Genomic DNA, 25,386 nt, shown 5'->3' with positions numbered 1-25,386 from the left:
TCCCTGGTGCAAGCACATCTTAAGACATTTGCTTTCTGCTGACTGTTCCTTGGAGTTTGTTTTTAATTGTAAGCAGAAGGCTTAACTTGCAACAAATTTTCAACACTAAGAGTAACAAAACACCCTGATGACACCTGTATAAAGTAAAAGTAATTAAAACGCCATGCTATATGTAGAAGCTAGGGTTTTCTGTTCCTTCATTATTCTTCACAGAACTTAATACTGTAGTTTGAAAGTTACGAAGGAAGTGCTTTTCTCTGCCTTTTTTGGAACACATAGATTTTCTCACTTGGATGGAGGGGGAGAAGAGAGAAAGAGAGGGAAGTAGGGAGAGGAAAAGAACCACGTTCTTTAAGAAGCCCAGAAAAAAAAAAAAAAACCACAACAAAAAAAACCCAACCCCTCTTATTGACGTGCAAACTTCAGTAAGGTGTACCTTCTTTCCCTAGACACTATTTAAGAAAAGTATTTTATCTGGATAAAAAAACCCCATTATTTTCCCAAAATACCTCTTTTTAGTCAAGAACTGCATTTTCCAATGAAAGTGTTTTCAAATGCCATTTTTGTAGACAGCAAGAATGAAAACTTTCTATAAATATTGCAAGAAAAGGCACATGTATAAAATGGTCTTAAGGATTATACATGACCTAGTATTGGAGAAATTATTGAACGGTTCTGTTCCAGTTCCTAAAGTACTGAAAAATGGCTCTACATTAAAACCACATTCAAATACATTCAGGCAAAAGATAGTTACTTCAAATGTAGGGGCATATACAAAAGTTCCTAGAAATTTCCCCCCTTTGGAGTTATTTTTTGAGAAGCCACTAGTTATGAGCAAATTCAGATATTAATGTACATTCTCTTGCAGAAATGAAGGTGCCAGTGCATTTTAAAATGTCTGAAAAACAAAAACAGACTGCTAAAAATGTCATCTCAAAACACTTTAAGTGAATTATTTTTCCATAACAAGCTAGGAGGAAATCCCAACCAAGCGTTAAGAGATGACAAGAGTGTTAATGCCATTAACATTCTTTCAGCACTCCGAGTTGGTGTGTAAATGATGTCCTGCTGCTCAGTCACTATGAAAGAGGAAAAAAGGTTCACAGCCATTTCCAGATGCTGGGATTCCAATTGAGAGTGTATGTGCTCCTTCCCCAGTGGCCTGCTGCAGGAGATTCTGCAGTACAGTGGTTCGTACAAGAGAATTGTCAGTCGCTGTTTATGCCCATTAAATATTGCCTAACATTATCCGAGCATAAAAGTCACAGGCACACTTAAAGCAGACTTCTCCCCAGATCATTGCACTACCACGGAAGTATATCAAGTAAGGAACTAAGAAAACTCATGTTTAGTTGTGAGGCAGTAGTTATTACATAGAACTATGAGTGAGAATATGTGCCTTTTAAGAAGGCAGATTTATTTCTTAAAAAGCATTCTGTTTTAATGAATGGTGTTTCTTTCTGAAAATTAAAATCAGTTCACAAATGGCTCTTCTATTTAATGACAACACAAATACACACTGCTTCGAAAATTTTTTGTCTGCAGTAATTTTTGTTCTTTCATTTATGGTTTCCTTAATTTTGCAATTCTTTAAAAATAAGCTTTTAATTCTTCACATGCATGCAATCAGTTAGAAAAAAAATAGTGGCACCATTTATTGCTGTGGCAGGCAAAAGATTTTAACAAGACCAGGCATGTTAATACCTAACGAAATGACAGTCTGATATGTTTCCAGTTAGCAGACGGCAGTCAAAACTACAGGAACTTAATTCCAACAGTTTTAATTCAAAGCTGTTTAATCAATGGAGTATATTTACCTCAACATATTACTCCTGCAATATATTGCAACTTTTTAAACAGGTTTTGGAATAGTAATAAACCACTCTTTGTATATAATTCCTAAAGTAGTTTCAAGTTATTCTTAAGCGTTCAGGAGTTACATGAAGCAGTATGCACTGAGATGAATGATTGTATGCGCTAAATAAACCTTCTGTGCATTTACTTCTAAATTACAAATATTAATTCATTTTATTATTATAAATGAATATTATCAATGGTATTTTTATTGTAATTTATCTCCTACCTTAGTATGAGACAAAGCAGCATTCCTTTCATATCCTCTGAAGAAGTTCTCATCCCAATTACCAGTATACAGCTTTGTTTATTAGCAGAAATGGGATAGAAAAACTAACCATTTAATTATGGTATAATTCCTCCATCCTAAAACTCTCTACTGAGAGATGATTTATGTTCAGACACGTCTCAAATTCTCTGCAACACTCTAGCAGAGAGCTGTTCAGCCTGAAATTCTCTAACTTTCTAATCTCAGTATGCATTATCAACAGCAATTCCTCAAAAAGCTGTCAGAAACAAAATACATACTGAAGAGTAAGATGTCGTTCCTCATCCCACCCCCCTTAACATCTATTCTTCAGTCTAAAAAAACATACAGGAATGTAGAAAATTTAAAAACATTCAATGATAAGCAGAAACAAATTTGATCACTTGACATAACTAGAGATGACTTTCTAAAAAAGAAAAACACTATTTATCAGGTCATCTATTAATTATGAAAACATAAATCCTTAGGCAGAATCAGTTCATTTCTTACAGTCTTATCAATTTTGTCAAGCCACCAAATTCACTAGTATGATAAAAGCTGTCAGACACCTACAGTTCAGGGTGCCCATTTTAATTACCAGGAAGTGGTAATCTAGCTGTGAAATCAGTGTACGTGCACCAAGGCAAAGCTGCCCAGGAAACTTACAACAATTAATTTCCCAAAATTTCATGGGATCCTCGTATTTCTTCTGATACGAATAACATACATAACCTGTAAAACAGAGCTGTCAAGTTCAACAAGAAAACACAGTTGCAAAAGGTGTATTTCACTGTATTGGCTTCATTTATGAACAGAAATGGGACTGACTTGACAGTATTCAGCCTACGCACATGCTGAGAAGGCAAAGGACCATTATAAGGCAATATTGTAAGATTTTCTTATGTGAATGTATCTCAGGAAATTATAAGGTGTTTTATTAGCAAAATTGATCACTACTAAGTCTCCTAACCTTGCAAATAAAACAAGGTGGAAGAGAATGTAAGTAACAAGAAACAATCTTCAACTTAGTCATGAGTTGTTTCCTTTAAGCTGCTTTTCTGCAGACTTGTCAGAAACTTAAAATAAATTCATATAGAGAAGATATTAAATATCTTCTTGTGAATTTCTGTCACTGAATCCATTCAGACAGTTAATCCCACTAAAACTTAGTTTCCAAATACACAGTATTTAGGGGAACCTCTTCATTACATCCAACTACTAAATGTGATAAGCAGCCACGAAGGGCTCTAGACATCAATTCTCTTTTTTTTTTTAACCCCTTTGAAAAACTCACAAAACCATGACTTCTGCCTGGTTGCAGTAAGAGAATAGATGTCACATGAATTATCTGAGCTTCTATAAACACACAAAATGCCTTGGACTTAGCCATGTACTATACTCAAAATACTTCCACATACACAGAAGCATGCTTTGTGCAAAATAAAACTCTGCAAATTTCGTTTAACAAAAAAAGGACTTTGACTTAGTCTGCCTCACAATTTTGTAAGCTTCTTGCATCTACAGTACACTTTACTTGTTACTTTATACTTTTGAGCAAAAGTAAAGCTGGATATACGAAAATTTTGGAAGGAAAACGGGCTAGAAAGACATAATTTGGTATTCTCCCACAGATTCTACTTACAAATGCTTAAAGAATCTACAGTCTCTACTCCCTACAGAATTAAAAAACAACTCTCTACTGATAACAGAAAATGTAAATATTTTTTCTCTAAAATGATCTGTGAAAAAAAAAAATAAAAAACATTACCAAAAGTAATACTCTCCCCTTCAAAGAACAACACATCTGAAGCTATAATAATAAATACTCTCAACTCTACTGCTGACAGTTTTCTAGATTGAAATGATTCAACAATTATCATTAAATACTGCTCTTTAAGACAAAAAAAAAAACCCATACTACTATTTTTAAGACCAGTCACTATAACTACTTCCTTAAAGAAAGCTATTTGGTTTCCCCCTTGGAAGTCTGATTACAAATGCTTTAAGTTATACTCAGTTACATGTTTTCTTACATTCAGTGTGTTCTATTACGCTTTTTCTCTGCGTTAGAATAAAAACATGGAAGAATAGACTTAAAACTTATTTTCAAGTGCTGTAAATACTTAACCATACGATCAGAATGTTCACATCACCATCGAAGACAGACAAAAAGGATATGCTCATCTTTTCTACAAATTTATCATGTTCATCTTGTGTTTTAGGGAAATTCTCAATGTCTTTTTCTAGGCGCTGGATCTGCTGGTTCATTGAATCAAGGTTGCTCTTCAGAGTCTGGGCTGAAACTAAGAAAAAAATGACAAAGATTAAAAGCTTCCAAATTCCAGAAAGGGTATCAGAAGGGGAAAAACAATCAGTGTAAATAGTCTTAAGGAGAATGATTCCATTAAGCGGACTCATATTATTCTGAATTACTGCTCATAAAAATTCTACTCTTCATAAAAATTAAGTGAAAACATCTAAAGTAACATACCAAATCATCACACTTAATGTTGAAATGTCACCGCTTACTTCCACTATTAGTTCAAATTATTCAATTTCTATTTAAATTTATTGGTAAAATTCTAACATTTCATTCTTTTAAATCTAATTCAAAGATTAAAAAGTAACTAAAGTTCAAAGAGTTTTACCTTATTAATGCATTCGTACTTGTTGTAACATTAATGCACTTCGTTAAATGAATGATCTTATTAATGCACGTACTCAGTTACAGAAATTATTTGAGGAATAGACATGGAGAAAAGATCAAATATTTTTCTTTTATTGAAATTAAAATTTCTGGAAACCAGCATCTGTGAAACCCTCTGTTAACATCAAAGGTAGATTTGAATAACAAAAGCTACTGATAATTAAAAAGAAGTAAAGGACTCACAAGTACAGCACCAAAAATGAGAGGCTACTCTAAAGAAACACTGCTTACTCTGTCATATGCTGTTCTCATGTAAACCACTATTTCTGTAACTTGTATGAAACAACCACTAATTAATACCTTATGAGAGAAATCTCCACTGGAAATCATGACATCACTATTTGAAGGTGAAGCAATACCACACCACAAGTAAATTCCAGAACCAGATGAAAAGTGCCAGTCTCTGCAGGGAAGTCCCTTATCAAATTGTAACATTCAAACAAACTGAATTTATAATATTGAGCTTTATGACATAATCCATAAAGTCCACTTATCATTCTCAGTTTAATCATAAAGAGCAGTTTGACAAGCACTTCCTCTCAATTTAAAGATGTATTTTAGAACCAAATTCTATGTTCCGTTCTTTGCCTCCTCTTGCATAGTTTACAAATACGAGCTTTCAAGAACACGCAGACCATCTCAACACCACCTTTCCCCAAAGAGCACTGTAACATTTGCACCATTTTACATCTGTCCCCTAAACTAAGAACAGAATATTTCAATATACCATTTCAGAGGCGATTTATACTCTACAACTACTTCATCTTTAATGACAGTGCATAAAATACTGGTCAGTTATTAAAAAGACAGTGCCACAACCAACTTTTGATATGTGGAATCAGAGGTGAGAACATCCAGCACGTTGCCTGCTCTTCAGTAGTTGGTAAAGTCAACGCTCTTTATTGACTGCAGGCAGCTGCTCTACAAAGCTAACACTGCAGATTCACATCCCAGCTAATCCAAGGATTCTTTGTGTAGTCAAGATAAGCACATAACTTTTTTTAAAGCCATTTGTCCAAACTTGGCATAGTTTGTTGTTTTGTTTGGTTGTTTTGTGTTTTTTTTTTTTTTCCAAAAGAACGGTTTATTTTCCTATTTCTCTACAATCTAAATAATTGTGCTGTGACTCTATGACATTAAACCATGGCAGGAGTTTAATTCAACATAGCTTGTAAACAGTATATAGGAAATAAAAATCCAGTCAATAAGGAAACTGTTCCCAGAACAGAATTAATACTATCATCTTTCTAAGTAATGATTCATATCAGCCGTAAGACCACTGATTTAACTTTTCACAAGCACGTTCAAACACACCAGGCAGCAATACAGCTGTCTTTATCACAGACATAATCTTGATTTTATTTTCAATTTTTTCTACTTTATAGTGGGTATCAAAGGAACTAGTAATTATGTAATCTTAAAATTATAGTGAAACAGTTTTTTAAGCTTAACTGAACTGGGAGGAAAAAAAACCACAAATAAATCTATGCTGACCATAGCATCCTTGTAGCTATTAACTTAACATTCAAGAGTGAACCTTGAAATCAACCACTAAAGCAGTCTGAATTATCAACATCATCAGAGCTTTTAGGTTATGGCTGCACTAGTTTAATCATTTGATATTATTGTCAGAAAAGCAGCGCACGTTTTTACTTGAAATGAAGAACCTGAATTACTATAATATTTTTATAGGCTGTTAGTACTTGGATAGAGAGACAAACAGCACTGAAGTAAAACGCTAGAACTGAAAAATAAATTACGAGGATGGAAATGGTAATTTTGTTGGTAGAATGTATAGCAGCTAGTAAGTAAGTAGGCAACATAGATAAAATTTAACTGTTTTCAGCAGTTTGGAAATATTTAAATATTAGCAAGAGTAGTAGTTTATTTTTGTCTGAAATTTATAAGTGCAAAGAAATTCAGCAAGCAATGACAAATAAGAAGTCATAGTGTCTGTGATTAAAATAGAAGAAAAGCGTTTTCAGTAACTCTTTTATAAAACTAAGTTCAGAAACAGATTAAATCAGGTGCACACTGACTTGGAAATTACGAAGGAACTTGATCCAAGCAAGAAGGCTGCATTCAAAAGCTGTGCTTCCCATAACTAACTCCTGTATTCACACTGAATTATCAAAAAGCATTGCAGAATATTAATTTTCGTTCACATTTTTTTTGCCTAGCCCAGGCAAAGGTACAAGTTCCTGTTCAAACAATTTATGAAGCTGTTCTGCAAGACAAGCTTAAAAAGACTACGTGACAGGAAACATATCTATAGTCTATAACAAAATATCTGCATTTCCTCCTATAAACCGTTTTATTAGAGATTTAATACTTCAGTAATTTGAAAAAGAGGCAACATTATTATCTTTTACTCTTTCAGGGAAAATCATGTGAATATCTTAAAAGTCTTGCAAGGTTTTACTTTATGAAAGCATAAACTCTATTTGCAGCAAAATGCCATTTCTTTGAAACTATAAATGCACGTACTGAAAAGACTGTCCCCATCACTACACTCCTCAAGGGCGGTGAGCACAAGACAAAAGCTTGTGGAATGATTTGCCCCTCATCCCACATGAAAATTCGGCATCTTAGTAGAATTAGTCTAAAAATCTATGTGAAAGGTAGCATTTCATATTCAGTGGCACACAAGCACTGTTCAAGAACTATTACCAGGAAAGCCTCTCCATGGCAGTAATTACAACTCTATTCCATTTAATGTTGCAGCAGGAGAAAGCAACCAAGTAAAATCCATTACATAAATATCTGATTTCAGGATAGAAACAATGAGGCAAACAATAAAACAGGAAAGAGAAAAAAAGCCCCCCAGCAACAACAAACAGAAAAAACCCTCCATAACCACCATCCCTCCCACTCCAGAATGAACAGTCCCAAAAAAATGAAGCAGCCTATAACCACCTGGCCGTTTCACTGTATTAGCATCAAAGATGAAATATTAGCCACATTTCAAAAGTAAAATAAATCAAAAGCAATAAACAACCTATCTCACAACCCTCACGGCTTTATAGGGAGAATGAAGACTCCTATCCATAGGGGAAGGGTCAGCATTTTAGAAATGGGAAAGTGTGAGAAATCCAATCTGCTGACACAGGGAACACAAGAGGAGATGGCATAAACAAGTTTTGAAAAGGATTATTTAGATTCATGTACAACAGGTCCATGCACAGGTATCAAAAGGAAAAAGCAGGGATGTAACATGTGCGGACAGTGGGGGAACAGAGCGGAGGAATTGCGATGTTCTCCCTAAATAGCGTCTCTTGCTGCCAGCACTGGAGAGAGCACCAGGCTGTGTGGACCACTGGGCTCTTAGCACATTCTTATGCCTTAAGTCAAAAAACACATAAACCCCACAATCTATATACAGGCCCATCTTCGAGGCCAAAGAGAGGAAAAAACGCAGCAAGATTTCTTAATCTGCACTGAACTGATTCAGACTGACCTCTCATTTAGCAATAAGAAAAGACTGGCTCGTGGAAAGCTGATGCAACTCTAAGATGGAAAGAAATACAGCATCTGGAACATGAACACCTCAAACAACTACAAACAAAGGATTTGAGATAGAGGGAAAACCCAATACCGGAAATTAAATAGGTATGTTTCAACTAACTGAAGAATTATCACATAGAATTACTATAAACATACAGGACTAGTGTAAACAAGGTGAAGTTATGCATATTAATGTATTGCCAGATTATCTTTCATGTCAGTGGAAGACTAATGTAAGCACCTAGATTTATCAATACTCTCTGCACAAATACTGAATGAAGCTCAGCTCTTCATGCATCGTTAAATCTATGACTGATTAAAAGATTATTTTGTATATTACTACTTATTCATAACAGAAATCCACAGTCATTGAAAAGAAGGTACAATGCCATTTTGACATGAAATGTGATGATTTTTTTTCTTCAACTTTACTATTTTCCCTATATTAATTGCTCCTCTGTAAAAAAAAAAAAAAAAAAACCACACACAAAAAATACCCCAAACAAAAATCCCATCCACTTATTTTGGAGAAAGCAGTTGCACAGACTGCACGCTACAGAAGGCTTAGTGAATGTCTGGTAGACCACTTTAGTCCTAGAAAAATGCTCCAACCAGTTAATCTCATGTTAATGTGAAATGCTAGCTAGTGCCCACAGTCAAGCTAAACATCTCATATTCACAGTAATAGCACCAGAAAACAGATTAATTCTTTCCAAAATAAGATTGTGCCAGACTAAGAGTCCTCCCCTAAAACAAGAGGTGAAATGATACGTTTTTATTAGGTGCAGTGTCTCTTGCGTACTAATTCAAAGGGTCTCTAATCACGATGCAAAACAGGGATGGCCATGTCCACGTTTAGTAAAAACCCTAAAATGGGAGTTAATGATATAAACGACTTCAGTAAGCAAAGGCAAGTCTGTATGAAGCAAATGAACTAGTGAATTTGTAAATCTAGATATTATCTGTGCCATAACTACATTCTGAGCATACTAATGATTATTTATTTCTTATTGCCGGAGGGCAGATGAAAGTAGTCTTTCACAAAAGTCTGAAAAACAGATTTTTTGAGGGGAAATGGGTGAGCAAGTACACAATCTGCAGGAATTACAATCAATGCTTACTCAATTCATACCACTAAGTAAGTTTGTATTTATTAAGAGAATAAATGTTCAGTTGGAGTTAGGTGAACAGAGCTGCTACAGCCTACTTGGGGATTCTGAGCACCACCGTGTGTGTGCGCACGCTCGCATCTCCGCGTACGCCTCTATGTTACATACGTGTGTCTGTACATGTACATACACTGTGATAACACTCTCTTGCAGGTATACACCTATGTACACGTTTATATATGTATTTTTGGTGTGATACAAGTGTACCATGATATGTATATCTCACAGGCATGTATGTACACGTCTCTATCTGTGATATCTAGCACAGTATGCCTGTATTACACAAGATAACCAACAGATCTCCCTTTAGGCTCTCGTAACAAATTTTTGGTCTCTCCCAATTAACTGAACATCAAAGGATGCTTCCAGAGGTATAACAACCTTTCTTACATCAATTAAATCACGAATTCAAGCACAGATAAGGAAGAAGAAAAGAAGTAGGTGCTGTTTTGTAGCTTTCACCTCTCTCTAGTGGCGGGTATTATGGAATTCTAAATGGATTACATAATTTGAGAAGTCTTCAAATTTGAATTGGTTTAACTACAGTGAGAAATTCTTAAATGCTTTAATTTCTTTAATAAGCAACAGCCCATGAGAGTCATTTGCACTATTCTTTAATTTTGCCCTTGATATTTACACTTCAGGGAGAAAACTAGATCCTTAAAATGCATGCAATAGAAAATAACTTTGTTTAAAGTAGAATCCAAACTGTAGCTTCAAAATGTAGCTTCAGAATTCAGAATTACTGTGATTTTGCACCCCATTTACTACACATTAGAAGACAGAAACTAAATAAATCCTCAAAATCTTCACAGCCTGGAAAAATTTAGTAAGCAATTTTGCAGACTGTAAGCCAATCCAGAATCCTACTGAGTCTCCAACAGGATCTCTTTGAGAAACTGCACCATTGAACTACAACAGAAAAACTGAAGATTTTCCTTTCCTGTCCTCCTCACTGATACTTGCCAATGAAGGAGAACATGTCTGTCAAAAAACTTCTAATGAGATAACGCATAAGCTACCGTCAATATGGTGATGCTATATGCAAATACAGGAGCGTTACCAGAGAAAAAAGTCTTCTAGCATTTGATGGACCTAACAGTGTATTTACCACATTCAGAAAAACACATTGAGAGAGTTTCTGACATTTCAATATTGCAGTTTATTCGAATGAAAAGAATGATAGAAGTCACTATACAGTGCAAGATTGACTTTTGATTATGATGCAAAATGCCAACTTCGGATTCTATTATGGAGAGAAAAGTCACAGATGCAGGCATTAAATTTCTCATGCCAGAAGGCATTGTCTATTTTATATCCACTAATGTGCCAGATTGGGCAAAATCTGTTTCAGCAATTTAAACTGTGCAAGGTGGAAAATACTGCAGATCTCTTTGTTAAAACACAGTTTCTTCCACTGCAACAAACTATAAAACTTTGGTTTGACAGAAAAATGACTGCTACTTATGAGTATGTTTTAAATTGCTATACCTCAAAGCACCAATGGCACACAATGTTTTAAAATATTTTCCCTACTCTAAAATTATAGCATTAAATCACAGTGAAGTACCTGTACAGAATTTAAAAATTCGTATTTGCGTATTTTAGTAATATATTAAGTATATACATATTTGCATTCCACAGTGCTTCTGATGGCTAATGTCCTTTCTAGAGAGATGCCTCAACCGTCAGAACCATATGCTTGCAAATTAAAGAAATAAATTTTTTTGTGTCAACATGACTTGAGAAATCTGTACTCGTTATTAGTACTTTCTAGTCTACTACACAGACATAATTCATCTCCCCTAAGGCATCTTTCACTTGATTTTACTCAGAATGCTGTGCTTCTTTTAACAGTACTTTAAAAGAATTATTAAGTGGTATAACTTTATATCAGGCACAGAATTCTGTACGTTAAGCACTGCAAAAAACCCTCATGATTCCTGGAAACAGACTTCATAATCTGTACTGAATTCACAGTTAAGCTCAGCCCTTCGCTTGGAGTTGAACTGATCTTGAGAGTCCTTCGTAACTGCTCAGCTAACCTCAAAATCCATGTTGTCTCTATACATACAAGGTATAACTTCACCTTATCCAACAGGTAAGGAAAACACATTGAATGGCCAATGGCCAAGCACAGACAACAACATTCTATGTCCACTCATTTCTTAAGTCAACACTAGGGAGACAACACGAGCTCACAAAATTTCATATGATTCTACGCAATCTAGTGCCTCTCGGTAGACAAATCAGGCAGGTAACCTGAGTATGTCAAGAACTGTTAAGTTTGGGGGGAACTGAACACAACATCCAACTGATAAAGACACAGTTATGTTTTATTTTAAATACAGGCACGATGTTTCAACCATGAACTACGATCTTAAAGGAGCAAGAACTCTTGCTCTTAAGATCTGAAATTCAGTTGTTATAAAATATATGGGTAATGTTCCTCCTCTTAATTTTATGTATTACGTATTTCTTTGTATCGTTTCCAGGAGGCTTGACAATCAGAGGAGTTTCCAGCTAAAAAACATGTATATTTTCTAACGAATTCCAAATTGTAATGTTACAATATGATTTTGTCTACAAATCCCAAACTTGTTATCTGACTTTATTAAGGTACCTTTTGGTTTTGTTTTGAAGTCTGTGTTTGACTGAACCTGCAGAAAGGGATGGGAATTTGTCACGTGTTTAATAAAATCACAGATCATAAAATGGTAAGAGCAAATACCATGAAAAACAGCAACTGGAATAATAAGCAAAGTGAAGAAGGTAGAAAGATGAATAAAAGCTTTGCATAGTTTCAACTGTAGGGGAACAAGAGGAAAACACTGCAGACTGGGGGAAAGTGAGTGAATATCACTTCCATCAAAGCATCCAGTTTGTCATAATCTTGTGAATTTGTTTTATCGGTCTTCCTTTCATACAGTCTGCTTCTAATAAGAAGGAAAGCCTTTCCAATAATGTCTTGATAGTTAATCAGTTTGACCTTTGCTTATACTTTCCAGAATAAAACTGTTTCCTAATTTATTTTTGCTTTTCATAAACCTCTATGTTGATCCTCCATCTTTAAAAAGATTAAGTATCTTATTATACCTAATATCAGATTATTGAAGAATTTAGTACATGCATGGGCAGTTCATATAATCCCATTGACCTTTCATATTAAAATCCAGTTTATGCTTTATCTGCTATTTGTTAAAAAAAAATCTTATATCCACTGTTCAGATGTTGGTTCTTTATTCTTATATAAAATTAAAGTAAAAAATACTTTCCTTTTATTTAAATGGAACTGAGAAAATGCACCCAAGATTTAAACAAAGTTGAACGTGGTAAGTCTTGTATTTTGCATTTTATGTATAGTTCAAACTATGAGGCTTCCTTTTGCCTAAAAAGTCAGAAGCATACATCTCAAGAAATCAGACTGTCATCTGTTTTGCTCATATTTCCTTATTTAAAATTCATACAGAGATAATATTTGCCGGTAGATCTAAGCTGTATCTGTAGCTATTTCATTCCAAAATAATCCTCCTACAGGAAAAATAAACCTAACTATCCATTCCTGAAGCCACTGGTTTATAAAACACCAAACAATAAATGGAAAGTTAACATCTTCCCTTCCACACAAAGCATGTTAGCATCCTACACAGGAAAAAAGTGACCACACATGACAGAGCAGATGAACATTACAATTAAACAAAAATCAGAAAGTACCATGGGGAACAGCTGAAGCAAGTTGCACAAATCATGTTTATTCTGCCAAAAATCTTCTTTGTAACAGAAACTAAAGAAGGGCTGAAAGGGAAGTTTAGGTCATTGAAAATGAACAGTCATTTATGCTTCTGATAAGAAGTCAGCACTGTTTATAGGCAACTTACTGAGCTTTTATCTTGCAGAATGAAACAAACCTAACTGCAATAAAATCTTTTTCTTATATATTCCAAGCATCAGGATTATTAGTGACTTTGCTCCCATTAATATGCCTTCTCTCTTCTGGATGCTGTAGCTTAAATAAACTTTACTAACTCTTTTTGTTTAATTTGTCAAGTCAACTTACAGAATATCAGAGGCTTTGAATCAAGCTACAAAAATCTGAAAGCTGCAGGGTAAAGTGTTAGCCCCAGGAGAAAACTGATAAAAGATCATCAATGTGCCTGGTAAACCATAAGGCTTTGTAAAGAATTTAACAAGAGAATTTTTATTTTTTTTTAAGCTTAAAAAAACACTTCCAGAAAACAACTATCATGTGGGAGAAAACATTTCTGGAATTTATCTAAGATGACAAAATATTTGTAAAAAAAAAAAAAAAAAAAAAATTAATCACTGTTACTCTTGTGAACGCACTGGCCAGACCAGTGACACTTACTGGGCAAGTTAAGGGGTGGGGAGAAAGATCAGTTTGAGGAAGTTCTCTGACTCCGTATCAGAGACCAGGGAAAAAAAACATCAACAGCAAACAGCAAAGTTGATAATAAATGTAACAATTCTTTGTGTAATATCCACGGTAGTGCCCAGTAGTGCCCAGATACAAGCAGCCAGTTGTATGCTGTTTAAGCATGCATCTTTACTTATATATGCATGTGTGTATATGTATATATATATATATATATATATGGTGCATTCAAGACAGTAATGTACAAGTTACCTCTTCAGTCTCTATACTGCCTTAAAACACAATAACATCCTCACCCTTAAATAGACAGATCAGTTCCATCTCATCAAGAGGCATTCATGCCAGTGAAGCATTCATCAGCAAAGAGCAAAGTGAAGCATGGAGACATTTAAGCGACACAAATAAAATTTAGCTTACATACAGGAAGGAAAAAGAAAAACATGAAAGGTACTTGTAACGTGTGAGAAACAGTGAAAAAAAGTATGACAAAGACAATCATATAAATCTGTAAATATGTCGGAGATGAAACAAGAGCAAGGTTAGGTTGACTGATGAACTATCTCCTAAGAACCTGGGGAAACAGGAGTTCTGCTCTGCCTAGACCAAGTTTGAGATAGAAGAGGACAAAGTGATAGAAAACAATGCCCTAAAAAAAAAAAAACAACACACCACGACAAAAAAAACACCACCTTATGTAACAGCTAACCACTGCACTACAGAGACACACTGGCTGATAACACTGAAACAAGGAGACAAAAATTTCCAAGAGAAAACCTGGACAGAGCTAGCAGAAACAAGTATCCAACTTATTTTTCCTCTCTCTTTCCCTTCATCTTGTGCTCCCCCAAGTATTTATCTTTGGATGAATCAGCATGCCCAGTCAACATAAACCAGTTTGTGCTATCTTGATCAACCATTATTATTACCCAGCCTTCGCCTTCCAGAGCTCAGCAACAAGGGCGCCTCGCAGCACGGCGTATTTCATACAAAAAGACACCCAACAACAAATGGATTATGTTTTCTACCACATTGACAGGGCTATACTGCTGACTGACCAAGAATAAAATCGGTATTAATCATAGACTATACAGTATAATTAAACTATCTATTTCATATACAGTCTGGGAGCTTCAGAAAGTAAATTTACTGCTCTATATTCAGGTGTTAAATCAAATGTTAAAACAGAGGAACATATTGTGTGTGTACACATACACACACTCACGGGTCTTCACTCTCAAGAAACAAGACAGCAAAGACTTAAGGGTAAACTGATCATCATCATTACACTGCTCACACAACTTCTAATATGTGATTTTTTAAGTACTTCACCGAAATATGCTGTATTATTTCCACAACCTGCTTCAGAAGAAAAAGTTACTTTATTACTGGTTTTCTCCTCCTCACCTTTACTCAGGTCAATAAATACCAGAAGAGCAAAATCCATGTGGATTATCAATGCTTAAATGTTACTCAACCCTACAATCTCAAATGAAATGTTGGAAGTATTTAACATCAAAGCACAGTGCCATTACCTGTAGGTGTTTCATCTATTTGCTTACCTTTACTTGCTCTCTCAACATGCTGCAATTCATCTGGAAATTTTAAGATGTCCCGGTAATTCTCCTCACAGATTTCTGCCAGAAAATGCAACAGGGTAGTTTTCTGATCTGATGATTTAGTATCTCGAATCTAAAAAGTGGACACAGGAGAAAAACAGAAAAAATATCACCTTTTGGTTTTTTAGTAAAATGTTTAAATAAAGTCAATATTGCAGATGTAAAGTCATTAGCAAAAAGTTAAATACACTGGTTGTCTGAAAATGAAACAAACTATTTAAAAAATTAAATCTCTGCAACTCTTTATAATCTCAGACTTATATCTGGGAAGGGATCCATCCGTATGCTGTATTTTTTAAAGAATAGAATCATAGAATGGTTAGGGCTGGAAGGGACCTTCGAAGGTCATCTAGTCCAACCCCCTGCAAGGAACAGGGATATCTCCAACTAGATCAGGTTGCTCAGGGCCTTGTCCAACCTGGCCTTGAACGTCTCCAGGGATGGAGCATCCACCACCTCTCTGGGCAACCTGTTCCAGTGTTCAATACTTAATTTTGCTGAGAACAAAATCTGAAGACAGTCCATAACATTCTGAGATTTTCGCAACATCAGTTCAGCATGCTCACTGTGATTAAAAAAACCAAATAATAAATGGCTGCGAATGGAGATGAAACAGAACACAGTTCAGTTCATTCCTTCAATGCCTCCCACTGCCAGATTTCTGAAGGAATCCCTCTGAAATGCCACATAGCTGGACAGCATGCTAAAAGTCAGAATTTGCTCTTTTACCAGCCAAGTTAAAGAAACTCCTTGTCGTAAATCCACAATTTTTTATTGAAGCAAAATCTAAACCCTGCTGCTTTATCCTAAAGACTTTCAGACAAATTTTATAGACACATGAAATAAGTGTATCTTGTCTTACTGGAATCCAAACCAGAAAATATGTCCGATTTTATTTTCAAAAAGCTATGTGAAAATTGTGCACAGTGCAAAGGAATACGTAATTGCATGTTTTCACTATCCTCTTAACTGCAGAGGCAATTCCTAGTGGTCTGAAATGAACTCGTCCTCTTGAAGGTGGTAAGACGCTCTGTTCTCCATTAACCTAAGTGCATTAATTGCTAGAATCAGTTTATTATTTCAAGAAAATAATTCTGAAATAATTGTTAAAAAACAGGCCTAGTGGGAAATTTCCAGGTGAACATATACCTGTGGCTAAATCCCATTGCAGAGCGCATGTGTGTATGCAAAGGAACATCGTGAACTTAAGAGAATGAATTGAAGTCCAAATTTAGTTTCTCCATTTTTATGCGGACATGAAAAAATGAACGTATGAGTTGATTGAAGATTTAGTGGAAGTAGAGATTACTCCTTATGTACAAAGGCAAGAGATTAGGTGTATGCAAGAGTTTAAGATGAGTGTACTTCACTTTCTATAGAGAATTAGTATTACAAGGTTATCTGAAAATATTTTTTTCAACTGCATTTTACTAACTCATCTAGTAGAGCCCTTACACCAGCTCTAGTAGAGCAAGCTACAACATATACAACAAATGAAATCAAGGATTTATTTAAGAAGAATACATAAATGTGCATGTAAAATCTCCTATTTGTTTTCTCATTCTCTAAATCACTAGAAGTTCTAATTCTATAATCCTTGTGACAGGCTTGCCATCGATGTTCAATTTAATACAGGCCTTTCGGCTTTAAGGATTACCCTGTTAAGAATAAATGAGTGCAGCTGAAAAACAGGCTTTTAAAAATATAAGGTATTTAGGCAATTAAGAATGCAATTTAATTCATACCAACTCGGTGATTAAAGACTAAACAATGCTCAATAATGGTATGCAGTTAAAAGGTTTTAACGTGCTACATATATATAAGTTTTTCCAACTTAAAAACCCCCATAGATTTAGCGGCTAAACATCTGCATGGTAAAAAGAAATTACATTTCAATTTGCCTGTGAACAAGAACTGTGGGATTTGCAGTCTTTGATCTCTCTGACATCAAGTGGATAAAGCATTTTTTTTCCTAAATGGACAAAATTATTTTGCCTTCAGATTACAATAGAAACATGTTTTGTCAGCAACAGTAACATCATATTAACAAGAGTTAATACTAGCACCTGCTGAGTTGTTTAAAACCTGTAGTAAACATTCATTCAGATCTTAACCAACTGTGTCAAATTCACTTCTTTGGCCTAATCAAGAAACACCCCTCGACCACATTCTGTAACATATAGCTCTGTTGGATCTTTAGAAGCAATATATATACTTTAAAAATCAAGTTCTAGGCCTACTAATATAACGAGAAACTAAGGAAGACAAGTGGGTTTTCAGTGCAGTTCAGTAGGTATTATTTAAATACAAAAATAGACATGAAAGACGGGAACTGGATGCTAAAACCAGCATGGTTGTGTCTTTACATTCTCCATATTCACAGAGCATACTTTATTCAGAGCAAATCTTTTGTTTCATCTCTCTTTTTATTCTTGGGTGCAATTTCATATTTTTGACTTTATGGAAAAAACAATTACATGTATTTTTAATTAAAAAGTTATGTATTAAGAAAGTGAAATATATTTTCTCTTATATCCACTTACAGCGTCCCTGGTTTCAGTTTACAGCCTGTCTCATTCTTTCACTGTACACTTCGCTACAAAGCCTGGCTCCACCTTTATAGTAAATTATTTGTTATTGCGATGTTGTTACAGGTCCTCTCCAAAACCTTTGTTTCTCTGAACCAGACAAGCGCAGTTCCATCAGCCTTTCCTCAGTGCTACAGCCTCTGACCAGCGTGGTGGTCCTCCACTCAAGTTTATCAACAAAGATTTTTTGTACCGAATATTGAACTTCATGCTCCATGTGCAGCCCAGTAAATTCTAAGTTAAGTCACTACCTGTGATCTGTTGACTATGCCCCTATCAATAAAGCCCAGGATGCTGCCAGGGCACACTACAGACTCAGCTTTTTCCACTTAGGACAGACTCCATGTTTTCTGCAGAGTCACTTCCCACGCTCAACACAAAACCTTCACAGAAGTTTAAGCCTGTCCCAAGTGCGGGACTTTGCATGCAGTACATCAAAAGTATCACCATGTTAAGTATAAAATCAACTTTATAGTATTATTATTGCCCTTCAGCATAAAGCTAAATTGTCCTTTTATAAGCAAGAGCTCTGGAAAAGGTCAAGTTTAAGATGCTAGCCTTACAAACACAATACACTTAATGGCCTCTGTTACATTAAAAGGTTAATAAACAGAAAATCAAGACTAAGTATCTAGTTTCTGATAACAAGACTGCCATTTACAAAAAAAACTGAGACAGCTGACATTTAGTCAGTCTCTTTTCAACTAAAGAAGTGTCTTACTTGATTTAGCACACTAAGAGAAAAATATGGGTGGAGCAAAATTTTCTATGTTTTTTCTCTGCTGCTTTTCATGCCATGCACTTTTACTTGTTACTTTCACAGATGATAAAAGGAGCAGAGGTTCACAGTAAATATTGATTACAACTTTAAAAAAATAATACAGTGGCTCTTCAATACATCTTAACAGACAACTGAACCAGAAACACACAGAAATATTCTAGAGGTTCTAAATATTATAGGTTCATATGGGAGCAAAAAAGGAAAAATGACATCCCTTTCAGTCTTGAGTTCTAGGTACGTATGGACATAGGCCAGAACAAAACCAAAATAATAATCAGCAGATCAGTGTAGGCTTCAGAAAGCAGATTCCCACTGAAAGTTGAAGCATCAATTTGAGTGGTCAATATGATCAGATTCATTGCTTGGGAAAGGATTAAAGCTTAATATACACAGAACATAACAGCACACTCACTGAAATCAAGTAATAACAGAGTATGATGTTTAGGTCTGTAGCTCAGCAATAACATCAATATAACAAAAATCTCCTTAGCATGTAGTATCTCAGTAAAGCATTTAAAACATGCAAATCATACCATAACCCACTTCCAGAATATTTTTTTTTTTAATAGGTACTTTTGGATTCGGTTTTCAGGTGTAAGGCTTAAAAGTGACAGCCAAATAAGGGAAAAAAAAAAAAGTATGTTTTAACTACCACTAGAGTGACATTTGATTACTATAGCTATAAAAAAAGCTTTCTAAAGATTTTTATGACATTAAATAACTTCTCATTTCCTAGAAATCTTTCCCACCTTAACAGAAAAGGGGCTGGTAGACAACTAATAAATGTACACTAGACAGTAATACTCAACTAGATAACCAGCTTGTCTTTACTATTTGAGTTATGAACAAGGAGGAACACAATATTACTAATTACATAAAATACAAAATTCATCCAGCTAGAATATTGCAAAAGCTATATTACAACAGAGGATGCTCGCTGTTAGTCGTTGTATTAATTCACCACAAAAAGAACAGAAGTTGTACTCTATATATGCCTAAAGCAAACCTCTTTTGCATCAATTAAATTTCTGCCTAGCATAACTTTACACAACTATGAGGTTTCTCCTCTCCTCCTGCAGACAGTAGCTGCTGCAATAAGAGCTCAGAATAGCAGTTTGATCATGCGCACACATTAATCAAACACAACAATTGGTAAAAAGATTCATCGTTAGTGAATTACTACAGCAGCCTCTCTGAACTTTACGACTTTTTCTGCCACGTTTATATTTCCACAGAGCACTTGGCACTTGGCAATCAGGAATGCTCTGTGCACGCATCAGACCACTCGCCAGTCTTGGTACCGCGCATGAATTCGAATGTTGGTCTCTCTCATCTGAACAAAATTAAGTTCTCTGTTGTGTGCCAAAGGTTGTTTAAAAGTCATTTCTTTCTTCAATAACATCATACACTGCAATATAACATCCAGAGAGATAATCTGTTTTTAAGGATTTGCAATTATTATACAAGCATGAGCTTTTTTAGCTACGACCAGACAGGTTTGAATTCATGTTTTCATAGAAGTTGTTACACAATAACAGATTTCTGTGTATGAAATGACCAGCTCTGTTTTGAGAACATTTGCTTCACAAAACCAAACGTTTATCCCAGATCAATACTTGTCTTTTTCCCTTTCTTTTTTTTCAGATCATATAATGCAAGTACTACACCTACTGAACAGACAATTAACTTTAAGGTTGTTCAAGGATGACCAAAAAAAAAATCCAAAACCCAATACGAAAATGAGGTTTTATTGAAAAGTGAATTCATTGCATTAGGATATCTCATCATTAAAACAACTCTAATTTTTATGTGTATTCTACACTTAGAAGAATACATGTGTTCTACCTTGCTGACAGTCGGCTCAAAAAAATAAAATAAAATAAAAGCTCTCTTCTCATGGGCAGAAAGTCCACTGATATTAAAGACAGTTTAAGTCACTGGTCTAAAAGAGGAAAAAAACACAACTCACAAATTAAAGGCTTGATGCTTCTAAGTTTTTAAAAATCTTTGATCAAATATGCACTGGTTAGATTCCCCTTATCCTAATATTTTTTCTGGTTATTTTTTGAGAGACTTAAATCCTTGTCTTCAGGCAAAACATCAACATACAGTAAAGAATAGCTAAAAACGAAACATATGAGTGAAGTCAGCTATATTTATTGTCATTTCTGTTCACATAACAGCTAAAGACCTTTCAAAAGAACAATATTCAGAGGATAATACTGTTATGTAACTTATATCTGACTTGGTCCTATCAAGCATCTTACAATGAGTCACCAAAAAAAGTCAAAAAAACTTAGACAAAGAAATGACCAACATCTTAAAACATTAAGCCAGATTGTCTTAGTTGATTTTAAAACTCCTACTGAAACAGTTTTTGCTTTAAGCAATTATTGTCTAAAACCGGTAAGAAACTCTTCTCATTCTCAAGTTGCTTAAAAAAAAAAAAAAAGTAGCAAAACAAAAAACTGGGAGAAATTTTCTTTGGCATGTTATATCTGACTTCACAAGAAGATTTCAGTAAACAAGACAATACACTTACCATACCATCCTCATACATACAGAAATGCTTATTTTCACAGTGAAGGCCAATTATTGACCAACAATCCTAAATTTTGAGACTGTTTGAATCAAGTAATAAAGCTGGTAAGTGCCTGTAGACAGATAGGAAACCTGGTGCTTATAAAAGATGTTGCCACCTGATACAATTTAATGTTTTATACTATTTACAACGCTTCACAAAGGCCTGTCGGACTGTAGTCTTACTTAATAACATGAAGCCAATAAAGTCATCTCACTATTTGGGTGGAAAATGGGAGGGCAAAATTTGAAAGCTGTTAAACAAAGAAACCAAATGCAATTATCAGTTGAAAAGAATGAATGCATAAAGTCATTAAACAAATATAAATTTGGATTATTAAGAGTAATTTAAAAAATCATTGCAAATATGAATTGGGTAAGCACCTCTTGTTTATGAAACTAAACATCAATGAGTAGAAGGTTACTTCTCTAAATATGATACTAAAGCATTAGTTCAGGTGCAAAACCTATTGAAAAAAACTCCACAAGACTCTTGCAAAAGTACACATTATTACACTAATCTGATATAAATTAGAATGGCAAATTAAAGCAATGAACACCGGGGCTTTAAATAGCAGAAAATATCTTTTAACTTAGGTAATAAACAATAAATTTAAATAGCAGAGAATGCACATGTCACTCCATCCAGAGAAACTTACCTACATTTCCATTACTTTCAGTGACTTGTTCTGAGTTTGGAACTTAGGAGTGATAATTTACAAGGTTTAATCAATAGCTAGAGCTATTAGTGATACAATTTCATGTCAGGGTTTTTTTGGTGAGACCTTTTTTGCTCCAACCACCATCACTGTCTTTGTGACTATTTTATTTTTAGACATCACTTTATAAGAAAATATACCTAGTACCTAGAAGCAACAGCACAGTCGACATTTTATTAGGGAGAATGTTGATGCATTTTCTCTAGTCTCGCAGGGTTAAAAAAAAATACAACCAAAAAACCAACACACTTCCTTCAGAAACACGTCTTGAAAACAAAAACTGAAATAGATTTTGTTTCTGAGGGCAAGACTGATTTAAATAGTCATAGATTTTTATCTCAGTTATTTTAAATGGAATTTAGCTGTAAGCACAGATAGCTATGCTTCAGCAATTATTCAGTTGAGTAGAGAACAATTTGCAGGATTAGTCAGTCTACATTAGCTGTGTCAACATCTGTGGGATTTGCACCGAGGGCAATTCATAAATCTATCACCTGGAGTGCAGAATATCTTCTCAAATCTATGCTATGCTACAGTACCATTCACATACAGTCATTATTTCCCCTCCCCCTCATTAACAAGTAGTTTTCTACTTAAAACATTCATTTCCCTTTAGATTTCACTACTACCAGAATGAAAATGCAGCACTAGATTTATGAAAAAAAAAAAAAAATCCTTCAACTTGGCCTCTCTTTAACGAAAGCTATTAAAGTATTTCTCAGATGATAGTTTTTATTTTATTAGAAGTTAGCAACACCTTCGTATTAAACTACAGCAAGCAGAGTCTTCTCTACTTAAATATGGCAGATCAGACTTGCTCTGTATTTAAAATACTCTTCCCCCACAAGGTTAAATCTCCTTGAGGTGCACATTAGATTTCCTCATGGTGTCCAAAAAGGCACTTGAAACCCAGACCCTCTGATTAGACCAAACAAAAAATAACTGAAGAATTCCTCTGCAAGATTTATGTGGGTTTTTTTTTAGATCTGTTTACAAATGTTGCATCCCTTTATTTTAAAGATAATTTCAAAAGTACTTGACAAACTGAGATGGTCTAGTTCAGATCAATGCCTTAGACACATTTTACCATATAAATAAACAAGCACTACACATTAAATCCTGACTGCTATAGATTCTGAAGTTCTAGTTGCATCACATATTTGGCCACCACAATTGAAGTTAAACCTGGGATAACAATGTCCATCTTTAATCCCAAGTACTTATTTCGGTGACACTGCTTGAGGGATGGCTGGGTAAAAGATGAGACGACAGATGAGTAGCTAGAGCTATTTAACATACTCAGAGCTCTGTGTATATTCTGCTGATGAGATGATAGTTGAACAAATTCAAATCTAAAAAGCTGTTCTGCTCCCACACTCCAGAAAGATTCAGAACAGACTTACAATTAAACAACTGCCTTAAATCACCATTGCCCTGAGAAAGACAGCTAGAGCAAGGGACCATCCCAGAAACGTTTACTCTGTATTTGTATATTTGTTGTAAAAAATGGAGAAGCAGTCAGTAAACTACACTGACTGAATGTTTTTCCCTATTTAGGGCACTTTCTCATGTGTAGCGAGTTTCATCAATTAAAAGTTTTATAGCTCCATCTTACCTTGCAAAGAAAACTGATGTTAAAACCAAGAGACTGTGCGTTTCTGGAGCCAGAGTTCATGTAGTTCCCAAGGAACAGAACTAATTCTAAAAGTTTACTGAAGTTTTCACTTTTCTTCAGCTCTTCGCAAGCCAGTGTAACCGCCATAATGTCAGGTTTGATATTGTTTACGTGCTCTTCAAACATGAGTCTGAAAAGGATCCCATTGAGACGTGACCGCAACATTTTCACTGAACTCATCTACAAAATAAAAGACATTAAATCAGAACAGAAGAACTTGAAAGCTTATTTATGCCAAACAGCTTATACTAACCACCAACATTGTGAAGCCAGCAAGTCTATAGTTTCTGTATGTTTTTATGGCCTATTTTTGATTTTCAGGAATCTGTACCTGCCCACAAGTATTTTTGCTCAAACCATATGCTTTGCCTGAAAAAATTCAGTAAAGCAACATTTTGAAAAATACGAGAGGGTTTTGTGTTATCAAACCATTTAACTTGTGAATTCCAAACTCGCTGGCAATAAACGCACACTGCCAAAACCCTTCCCCCCAGCACAGGAAATGTAAGCCAAATCCACCAGTTAAAAAGAACTGAAAATCAGCCTGAAGTTACACGCAGCAAACATTTCATCACATCTCCAGTGAAGTTATCCTTGAACTCTGGTATTTACCAGTTTCCTAAAACTAAACTTGTAGTTTTTTTTCCCTTCAGAAATGGTACAACAATCTCTCAAGTGTGCGTGCACTGATATCAGCACAAACGCAAACAGCTACACTTCAGTCTGATCTAAAGAATTACACTTTCCCTTTTTAGACTCTCTTTCTGAGCTGATGCATAGCTCTCAACTGGCTCCTGGGCCCTGGGAGAGATGATAAATTCTTAGGGACCCTTGGGGAAGGACATCAGAATATCTATGTGAGATTGAGACACAGGACATCAAGCTTCCTTAGTCAGATATTTATAGAAAGCTTGGTCACATCAGTTTTATCATTCATAAAATATTTTCTGCCATTGTACTGATGTGAGCTGTTAATTGTGATATTTACAGATGACATCAGTCCTACATCTTAGCAAGGCGTTTATTTTTGCAGTTTTTAATTAAAATGTAATTGTTCAGTTATTATCTACACTTACAGCAAGTTATAAAACAAATGTTATGAATCCTACCAGTATTGATAGTTACCAAGCAAGCTCAAAGGTACTTAAAATATACACTATGATATATATTTATCCTAAGACTTTTCAAGTTCACACCATCAAAAAGTCCCAATCTCTGTATCTCAGAGAATGATCAGATTCAGGAGGTGGATAAAGGTTTTATATAAAGAAGTAATATACCTAGAGATACTAAAGCAAGCACATACTTCTGATATACTCTTCACTTCTGATCCCATGACATCATATTTTGTAGGCAACATACTACTTGCTTTTTAACCTCTTGTGTTTTTGACCTTTTAAACAAATTTTCTAAAACTACTGCTCAAGATAGTATCACCTTTATGTTTCAGATACTTTGCAAAAGGAAGTATTGGACTCATTCCTTCCTGACCTGATAAAAAGATGGGAGATTATAAATCACAGCATTGTAACATGGTAAATGACAAAGATACT

General features: G+C 34.9%; 1 protein-coding gene across 2 annotated transcripts in view; it reads right to left on the bottom strand.

Moving 5' to 3' along the window:
- Window positions 1–25,386, bottom strand: part of DIAPH2 (diaphanous related formin 2) — a 223,844-nt gene that overhangs the window by 110,149 nt on the left and 88,309 nt on the right. For both annotated transcript variants that reach the window (XM_086619411.1, XM_086619412.1), the window contains 3 exons: window positions 23,774–24,013; window positions 15,434–15,563; window positions 4,280–4,404 (listed from right to left, as the gene is read on the bottom strand). In XM_086619411.1, the coding sequence (XP_086475537.1) occupies window positions 4,280–4,404; window positions 15,434–15,563; window positions 23,774–24,013 (495 nt within the window). The remainder of the gene's footprint in view (window positions 1–4,279; window positions 4,405–15,433; window positions 15,564–23,773; window positions 24,014–25,386) is intronic.

This window comes from Tauraco erythrolophus, chromosome 13, assembly GCF_009769465.1.
Source record: "Tauraco erythrolophus isolate bTauEry1 chromosome 13, bTauEry1.pri, whole genome shotgun sequence".
Classification (NCBI taxonomy): Eukaryota; Metazoa; Chordata; class Aves; order Musophagiformes; family Musophagidae; genus Tauraco; species Tauraco erythrolophus.
The sequence above is the reverse complement of the archived record's forward strand: the minus strand, read 5'-3'. Positions and strand labels throughout refer to the sequence as shown.